Source organism: Leucoraja erinacea, chromosome 9 (genome assembly GCF_028641065.1).
Source record: "Leucoraja erinacea ecotype New England chromosome 9, Leri_hhj_1, whole genome shotgun sequence".
Lineage (NCBI taxonomy): Eukaryota > Metazoa > Chordata > Chondrichthyes > Rajiformes > Rajidae > Leucoraja > Leucoraja erinaceus.
Genome location: NC_073385.1, coordinates 20,404,571 through 20,414,594, shown reverse-complemented (window position 1 = coordinate 20,414,594; position 10,024 = coordinate 20,404,571). Strand labels below are relative to the sequence as shown.

Here is a 10,024-nt window from a genome sequence, read left to right as displayed (position 1 = left end):
TTGTTGGAAATGTCAGAGGAGCAGCAGTAGGCCATTCGGCCCATCGAGTCTAGTCTGCCATTCAATCATGGCTAATTCTATCTGGGGCAACTGATAAATTACCCCAAGGAGAGCCGAGATAAACTGTCAACACACATTGCCGTTCCCAATCAGACCTTACCTCATGGAAACCATGCACTGTCAAGATGGTGCGCACCAGTCTGCTCTCAGTGCGCACGATCTTGTACGCCAAGTGATAGCGCTCTGCATTGGAAAAACACATGTTAGTACCCTGTTGAATTATATCTATACAACTATCAATCAGTATCATCTACAATGGACACTGAAGGAGGTTGCTCAAGGTTATAACAGGACCTTGATCAACTGGGAGAGTGGACAGAGGAACAGCAGATGGGATTTACACTCGTGCAAAGTGATAAACCAGGGCAGGGTCTAGAGTGAAAGGCTGGGCCCTGGGGAGTGTTATAGAACTGGGAGAGCTGGTGCTACACATAGATAGTTCCCTGAAGAGGGTGGACAGGGTGGTGAAGAGGGCAATATGCACCATTGCCCTCGCCAGCCCTGGCACTGAGACATAGGAGGCCATGTTACAGTTGTACGGGACATTGTGAGGCCACACTTGGGAGTATCGTGTAGAAACAAAGATCTCCAGACGCTGTTTTCTAAAATAAAATGACACAAAGTGCTGGAGTAACTCAGCTGGTCAGGCAGCATCTCTGGAGAACATGGATATGTGACGTTCTGGGGCGGGACCCTTCTTCAGACAGATCAATCTGAAGAAGGGTCTTGACCCAAAATGTCAACTAATGTCACTGACATGTTTTTTCTTGGGAGTATCATGTACAGTTCTGGTCTCCAGATTCCACTTCTTGTACTGAAATGTCAAATTGGAATGATTTACAACATGTCTGTGCCATTTAAGTTGATAATCAATAGAAACATGTCACAGACTTGAGGGACAGCTTTAAGATTAGAGAGGAAAAGTTTAAAGGAAATGTGTTTTTTTTTTTACACAGAGGGTGGTGAGTGCTTGGAGCACACTGTGGAAGATGGTGGTGGAGGCAGATACCATCATGACATTGAAGGGGATGTTAGATAGGCACATGGACATGCAAGGAATTGAGCCATGGTAGAATAGTTTAGCTTGGCATTGTGTCCAGCACAGATACTTTGGGCCAAAGGGCCCGTTCCTGTTCTGTACTGTTCTATGTCCTCATGAAGTAACAGGATTCATAACCTGAAATGTTGTTCATTTGGTTTGAATGAACCAAGTGGAGTCTACACTCACATTGCCAGTGAAAACTAGCAAAAGGCCAAATCTCTACTTTGGGTCTTACTGGGAAGCATTTATATTCTAGAGACAGGTAGAGATCTGTGAAGACAGACACAAAATGCTAGAGTAACTCAGCGGGACAGGCAGCATCTCTGGAGAGAAGGAATGGGTGACGTTTCGGGTCGAGACCCTTCTTCAGAAGGAATGGATGACGTCTCGACCTGAAACATCACCCATTCCTTCTCTCCAGAGATGCTGCCTGTTCCATTGAGTTACTCCAGCATTTTGTGTCTATCTTCGATTTAAACCATCACCTGCAGTTCTTTCCTGGAGACCTGTGAAAACAGCTTTACTCACTATTCTGCACTGTTTGAATTCTGGGCAGAAGGAGGGATCTCGCGACAATGATACGTACCTCCTATTAAGCGTAAGCTGCTGTCTTTTGTCACGATGCTCTCTGCGTAGAAAACCAAGGTGGGGATCATTCTATTGCTGCCTGCCCACCGTAGGCACGGGTGCTCCCTGCAAAACCAAGGTCAGTTCACCAGAATATCACATAACCATTCTCTCCAAAACAAAACATCTCTGCAGCATCCTCAGGATCATTACACCCATGGCATGATTACATGTTCCAGGACTCGACAATTACAGTTCAAGTAAAGTTTGGTGTCTTTACGCTAAATAAAATGCTGATAACGTACTGAAAAAGGAGACATGATTAACACAGATCAATTAATTAGTGATAAAGTAATTAGTAGAAACCAAAATGTCAAGATAATGGAAGTACGAATTCAGGCTTCACATCCGTCCGTCTATCTGTGTGTCTCTATCTCTCTATGTGACCAGACCTGTGCACAATTCTCCAAATGCAATCTAACCAATGTTTAGTACAGTTGCAACATGGTGTCCCAACTCTTGGAGTCCAGAACCAGGGGCCACAGTTTAAGAATAAGGGGTAAGCCATTTCGAAAAGAGATGAGGAAACATTTTTTCCACACAGAGAGTGGTGAGTCTGTGGAATTCTCTGCCTCAGAGGACGGTGAAGGCCGGTTGTCTGGATACTTTCAAGAGAGAGCTAGATAGGGCTCTTAAAGATAACGGAGTCAGGGGATATGGGGAAAAGGCAAGAACGGGGTACTGATTGGGGATGATCAGCCATGATCATATTGAATGGCGGTGCTGGCTCGAAGGGCCGAATGGCCTACTCCTGCACCTATTGTCTGTTGTCTTGTCTCCATTTACAAAGGCACGAACGAATGTCCTTTTTCACTACGCTTGTCACTTGAAACATCAACTTCAGTCAGCTATGGACTTGCATCCCAAGATTCCTTTGTACATCAGCATTCTTAATATCCCGGCCATTTACCTTACATGTCCTACTAGATTTGACGAAGTGCTTTATCTCACACTTGTCTGGGTTAATTTCTATCTGCTACCGCTCCGCCCAAATTTCTAGACTTCCGTGTCACCAGCAAGCCTACTAATCAAACGACTGTACCAAAGACATATATAGACACACGTGACAAATAAAGGGGCGAGCACCGATTCCTGCGGTACACCTCTTGGTACAGACCACCCTCTGACTCCATCACACAGCCAATTTTGGATGGACTTTGCCCACATGCCTCAGATCCATATGCCTGAAGGTTGAGGTTCTGCTTATTAACTTCCTCTGTAGTTACGTAAACTTCGAGAACCATTGAGGCCATGTCAACATTCTTCCTGTGACCTATTTCACATCTTTACCCAAACGGACATTGCAGAGAAACCTTGCACATCACTACTCTCTTCTGACACAAGTCAATCTCTCCAAATCTGCATGATTGGGATCATGCTCTTGAAATGATGCACTGGTGAGCAAGACACAAAATGCATGCTGTATTGCAGCTGCAGATTGGACTGTCAATCCAATGCTTCACAGGTTGTCCCTATCCCTTCGTCCGTACCAAAGCCTCATCGAAGATACATTGACTGTGAAATTACAGTTACTCATTTGTTCTGGGTGTTCAAGATCTTCTGAACCTTCTGAATTTTGTAGTCGGCAGGGCAGTACTCTGCATATCGCCAACTTGGACAATTTTACATTTTTATCAAGCCAATTAACCTACAAACCTGTACGTCTTTGGAGTGTGGGAGGAAACTGAAGATCTCGGAGAAAACCCACGCAGGTCACGGGGAGAACGAACAAACTCCACACAGACAGCACCCGTAGTCGGGATTGAACCCGGGTCTCTGGCACTGCACTTTGCCGTAAGGCAGAAACTCTACTGCTGCGCCACCGTGACTGCCCAGGATGTACGAGATCAAAAGCTAAGTTGATATAATAGGATGTTTTTATCCCAAACCTGCAGGAACCAAGAAGTGACCTAGATGGGCAGCTGGTAGAGCACAGCGCCAGAGACCCGGGTTCCATCCTGACCTCAGCTGCTGCCTGGGTGCATTTTGCATGTTCTCCCCATGACCATGTGAGTTTGCTCCGATGCTCCGATTTCCTCCCACGTCTCAAATACGTGTGGGGGTTATAGGTTCATTGGCTTCTGTAAATTGCCCCTAGTGAGTAGGGAGTGGATGGGAAAGTGAGATAACACAGAACTAGTGTGAACGGGTGCTCAAAGGTCGGCGTGTGCAGTGGGCTGAAGGGCTCATTTCCACACTGTATCTCAACATTAAACAGTTGAGACTGATGGCACCAGCAAAAAACAGGGGCAGCAAAAGGCTTGATTCACAGATGTTGGAGCAGAATATATTTAGCAGGTAAAGAATCACAAAGTTGTGAGAGGATTTAAAGAGGTGCAACGTTAACGTCACTTACTCCTGCTCCTCGCCATCGGAGGATGCGGAGGAATCCTCTGGCACGTGGCTTACGGCTGGCATTGCCTTCTCCTCTGCTCAACAATCGGCAACAGCAGATGTACACGCAAGGTGTGTGGAGATGTCACCTTCTTCGGTTGCTGAACACACCCATCCTGCACCTCGTCACACCACTGTCCACCAGGCACGCCATTTGACCATCTTCACTGGAAACACAAAAGGAATTCAGATCAGGAACTAACACAATGGCAATCAACAATGACAATTAAGATGCTTTTAGATAGGCAGACCAGTCAGTCAAAAGATGGGTCCCTACCAAAAATGTCACCTATCCATGTTCTCCACAGATGCCGCCTGACCCGCTAAGTTACTCCAGCACTCTGTGAGACGTCACCTATCCATGTTCTCCACAGATGCTGCCTGACCTGCTGAGTTACTCCAGCACCGTGTGTCTTATTTTTAATCTTTTTGTTTTAGACTGTGTTGCAATGGATAGATCAATGCTGTGTTTTCCAACTATCTATAACCGTAAACAATACAGGAACACTTAAGACTCTTTAAACTGCACGCCTGATGAAATAGTGGGAAATAGAATGTCTCTAGATATTGCAGTAAGAGGTTGATCGTCGGTCGAGCACTGAGGATCGTTCATCAGCTGGAAGCTGCCATCATGAGGCAGCCTGGGGTTGAGATCGCTGAGGCTACGTTTAGCATCTTGTTCCATGCCACACCAACACATATTCATGCCGTGTCCCTGAGACAGCTGCATCTTTAGAGTCGTAGAGTGATACAATGTGGAAACAGGCCCAACTTGCCCACAACGGCCAACAATGTCCCAGCTACACTAGTCCCACCTGCATGCGCTTGGTCCATATCCCTCCAAACCTGTCCTATCCATGTACCTGTCTAACTGTTTCTTAAACTTTGGGATAGTCCCAGCCTCAACTACCTCCTCTGGCAGTTTGTTCCATACACCCACCACCGTCTGTGTGAAAAGGTTTCCCAGTCTAATTCCTAAGAAATCATTTCCCCTTCACCTTGAACCTATGTCCTCTGGTCCTCAAATTACCTACTCTGGGCAAGATACTCTGCATCTACCCGATCTATGAATCATGAATTTTATACACCTCTATGAGATCTTTATTGAAACTTGTTCCTGCAGGAAACATTATCTACCTTCAAGCACAGGCTTCCCATGCCCAAAATTACTATTGCATTTGAAAGCCTACATACTGGTGAGAGTTTAATGACATGACACAGTTAATTCCGATGCAACACATAATAAGTGATTATATTATCAGAGCCGTTTTAACGTAGAAGTGCAAACATGCTTACACTGCAAAAGATGATGAGGTCAGAGGTGACTAAGATACAAAATAATGAACATGATAAAAATACTTCTATGTTTCTATTTATTAAGATTGAAAGTGATAGAGATGAAACAGAAGAAAGAGTCTGGGAATGAGGAGTAATTTGACTGTGGTAGATGGAGCATGACAGGGTATTAACTACACGGAGAGGTTGGACAGACCTAGATTGTTTTCTCTGGAATGCTGAAGGTTGTGGGTTCCCGACAGAATTCTCTCTATTCTCTCATAAAATGATGAGAGACATAGAGAGGGTAAACAGTGAGACCATATACGAGAGGGCATAGCTTTAAGTTTACACAAAAGTGGCGGGTGTCTAGAACATGTTGTCGAGGGTTGTATTTGAGGCAGGTAAGATATTGGCATTTAAGAGAGGCAGCATCATGGTACTCTGCTAGAATTGCTGTCCTACAGCACCAGAGACCTGGGTTCAATCCTAGTGCGCACATAACAACTTGTCACTAAACACCTCCAAGACCAAGGAGCTGATTATTGACTTCAGGAGGTCACATAATGGAGAATACGCCCCAATCTCCATCTACGGGAACAGTGTGGAGAGAGTGTTCAGCTTTAAGTTTCTGGGCACTCACATTTCATGGTCCACCAACACCGCTGTGCTGGTTAAAAAGACACAGCAATGACTGTTCTTCCTGAGAACATTAAAAAAGACTGGTCTGCCCCAACAGCTGCTGACAACCTTCTACCGCTGCACCACAGAGAGCATACTAACGTATGGCATCTCTGTGTGGTATCTCAGCTTCACGGAGGCGGAGGGGATTCAGATTCAACTTTAATTGTCATTGTCAGTGTACAGTACAGAGACAACAAAATGCATTTAGCATCTCCCTGGAAGAGCGACATTGCATATGATTTGAATAAATATTTACATTAGCATATATACAGACATAGTGTTTTTCCTGTGGGAGGAGTGTCCGGGGGGGGGGGGGGTGATTGGCAGTCACCGAGGTACGTTGTTGAGTAGAGTGACAGCCGCCGGGAAGAAGCTGTTCCTGGACCTGCTGGTCCGGCAACGGAGAGACCTGTAGCGCCTCCCGGATGGTAGGAAGGTAAACAGTCCATAGTTGGGGTGAGAGCAGTCCTTGGCGATGCTGAGCGCCCTCCGCAGACAACGCTTGCTTTGGACAGACTCAATGGAGGGGAGCGAGGAACCGGTGATGCGTTGGGCAATTTTCACCACCCTCTGCAAGGCCTTCCGGTCGGAGACAGAGCAGTTGCCATACCAAACTGTGATACAGTTGGTAAGGATGCTCTCGATGGTGCAGCGGTAGAAGTTCACCAGGATCTGAGGAGACAGATGGACCTTCTTCAGTCTCCTCAGGAAGAAGAGACACTGGTGAGCCTCCTTTATCAGAGTTGAGGTATTGTGGGTCCAAGAGAGGTCATCGGAGATGTTAACACCCAGGAACCTGAAGCTAGAAACACGTTCCACCTCCGTCCCGTTAATGTGGATGGGGGTGTGCGTGCCGCACCTGGACTTCCTGAAGTCTACAATGAGTTCCTTGGTCTTCTTGGAGTTAAGGGCCAGGTTGTTGTCAGCGCACCATACTGCTAAGTGCTGGACCTCCTCCCTGTAGGCCAACTCATCGTTGTTGCTGATGAGGCCAATCACCGTTGTATCATCTACAAACTTGATGATGGTGTTAGTATCATGTACAGGTGTGCAGTCATAGGTGAAGAGGGAGTAGAGGAGGGGGCTCAGCACACAGCCCTGTGGAACGCCGGTGTTCAGGGTGAGGGTTGAAGAGGTGTGCTTGTCTAACCTAACAGACTGTGGTCTGTTGGTTAGATAGTCCAGTATCCAGTTGCAGAGGGGGGGGATTGATGCCCAGGTTACCGAGTTTGGTGATCAGTTTAGATGGTATAATGGTGTTGAATGCTGAGCTGTAATCGATGAACAGCATTCTTACACAAGTGTCTCTGTTGTCGAGGTCGGAGGGCGGAGTGAAGTACCGTTTAGATGGCATCCTCCGTACTCCTGTTCTTGCGGTAGGCAAACTGATAGGGATCCAGTGTGGGGGGTAGGCAGCTTTTGAGGTGTGCCAGGACCAGCCTCTCGAAGCACTTGCTGATGATGGGGGTAAGTGCAACTGGGCGGAAGTCGTTGAGGCTTGCCGCAATGGAGTGTTTTGGCACTGGCACGCTGGAGGTGGTTTTAAGGCACGTGGGGACAACTGCACAAGGAGAGCTCTTCAGCGCGTCGTCCACAGAGCGCAGAAGATTATTGGGACACAGCTACCAGCCTTGGAGGGCATCTACCACGCACGGTGCCTCAGGAAGGCCATCAGCATCCATAAAGACTCCTCACACCCTTGTAATGGACTGTTCAAACTCCAGCAGACGTTACAAGGCCTTTGACGCCCGAAGCTCCAGACTCAGGAACAACTTCATTCCCAGAGCTATAGCGGCTCTGAACCGTCCCTGCTGAGTGCCCCCCCCCCCACCCCCCCTGGACCGTCTCCCTCGGGTGGTCACGTTGCACAGACACATCTGTACTTTAGTCTGTTTGAACTATTTTACTGTTGTAATGTTCTTCTTACAAACCATGTTCTCGGGGTATCTAAATCTAAATTTTATTAGTTATTTAAGTTATGACATCGGATGGAAGCTGCATACCAAGTCTCGTTGCGCTTATGTGCAATGACAATACAATATATTATTATTATTATTATTATCTGAGGGGGGAATTGACATCCAATGTTTTGGTTCAAGACCACTTGGACTAAATGAGCAGAGAGGAGCCAGTATAAAAAGGAGGGAAGAAGGGTCTCGACCCGAAACGTCACCCACTCCTTCTCTCCAGAGATGCTGCCTGTCCCGCAGAGTTATTCCAGCATGTTGTGTCTATGTTCGGTTTAAACCAGCATCTGCTGTTCCTTGCTACACGTAAAGAGAGGAGGGCGGGGCAAGAGCTTGCAAGCAGTGGGTCCAGGTGAGAAGGGATTCATTTGCAGATGGAGACAGATGGGATGAAGGTAGTGACAAGTGGAAACAATAAGGGGCTGCAGGATTCCAGCATCTGCAGTTCCTTGTGTCTCCAAAGCGAGCTTTGCCGAGTGTGACCCACTTGCTGTCACTAGACCTGCCGTGGAGGGAGTTTCTGCAATGCGGAATAGTCCCCTAGCAGCAGCCGACAACCCCCACCCACCCACTCTCTCTCCCCTCCGGCCCTGTCCCCTGGGCCGCCAGGGCTGGCTTAAGGCAGGACGGGACCGCTCGCTGCCTCTTCAGGGTAGAGACTAACAGCTGCCCGACTCGGAGCTTCAGCGGGCATGTGGGGCCGCGGCTACTCTCTCTCTCTTACCTGCCGCGGCGCCATTGCCAGATCCACCGCTTCGCCCGTCGCCCTTGGTAACTGGAGCAACCCGCCGATCGCCCGCCCCACCGCGCCTGCGCCGCCAGCTCCAGGGCCACACTGCGCCTGCGCTCTTAACTCCGCGCCTGCGCACTATATGGCGCACAAGCGCCATATGCGTTAAACTCCCTTCAATATTTTTACTGCGGCCGTCCAAAGCTGCTTGGGTCACAAAATCGACAGAGGCAGCAGTAAATAAAACGATACGTATTTATTTGCAAAATACAAAGCATGCATTTTGGAAAAAACGTCAGCAGATTAGGACTACATTTCCCATCGTGCATTGGAGGCGGTAACGCCTGCGCAGTTCGAGGCTCGGGGGGAGGAGAGGGTTATGAAGTGTGTGTGTTTAGTTATCAAACTCGTTTGTCAAAAGTAGAATGGATGAGAATGAAGCAATTGTACATTTGATGCCACAGTGTGCGGGGCGGCCGGGATGGGCCGACGAGGGTCACCAGCCCAGTCTTGGCGCCGCACGACGGGCGCCGAGGTGAGGCCCAAAGATTACAGAGCCTTGTTTGAATAACTCCAGCGTCTTCCTCTTGCACTTCTACGAACGGACGCATTACGCAACTTCGACGCAAAGAAAGACAGTGCTAGTTCTTTTTCACCAGCCCCTCTGATCAAGTCACTAATTGTCTTACTTTCTGTAGTATTCTTTCCCATTGATAATTTAACCTGTTGTACTCTTTTTTTTGAGGCGGAAAGTACGCTGTCTTTCCTTCTTCAGAGCTCAGCTGTCATTTACATTTGGTGTGAATTGAAGATCAGGTGTTTCAGGAGTTGTAGAGACACTGCTGGGTTCTTTCTAATGAATTTGGTCTGCACCTGACCAGTCAGAACGTTCGGCCTGTATGTTGTGTGACACTGCCAAGACAAAATAAAATGAGAAGGGAAAAGAAATGGGAAGCATACTAATTAAAAAGATTAAGCATATACATGTAAATAAATCAGCATATACTACTACAGGTGCACAACCTTTTATCCGAAAGCCTTGGGACCAGACACTTTTCGTAATTCAGAATTTTTCGGCTTTCGGAATGGAAGATTTTTAGCGTAGATTTTAACAGCTGGCTCAGTGGTAGAGTGCTCGGCTCATATCCGCAAGGTCGCGAGTTTGCGCCTCGATCCCGGCTGTTACTCGATCGCGAGTTTGAGTCTTCAATGTAGTTTTTTCTTGCAGAATAGGAGAGAATAGGG

General features: G+C 47.4%; 1 protein-coding gene across 1 annotated transcript in view; it reads right to left on the bottom strand.

Annotated features, from left to right (window-relative positions):
* Positions 1-9,691, bottom strand: part of ttll5 (tubulin tyrosine ligase-like family, member 5) — a 156,790-nt gene extending 147,099 nt beyond the window's left edge. The window contains 4 exon segments of the mRNA XM_055640286.1: positions 161-243; positions 1,689-1,795; positions 4,086-4,290; positions 8,774-9,691. Of these exon segments, the coding sequence (XP_055496261.1) occupies positions 161-243; positions 1,689-1,795; positions 4,086-4,147 (252 nt within the window). The 5' untranslated portion in view covers positions 4,148-4,290; positions 8,774-9,691.
* Positions 9,692-10,024: the final 333 nt, after the last annotated feature.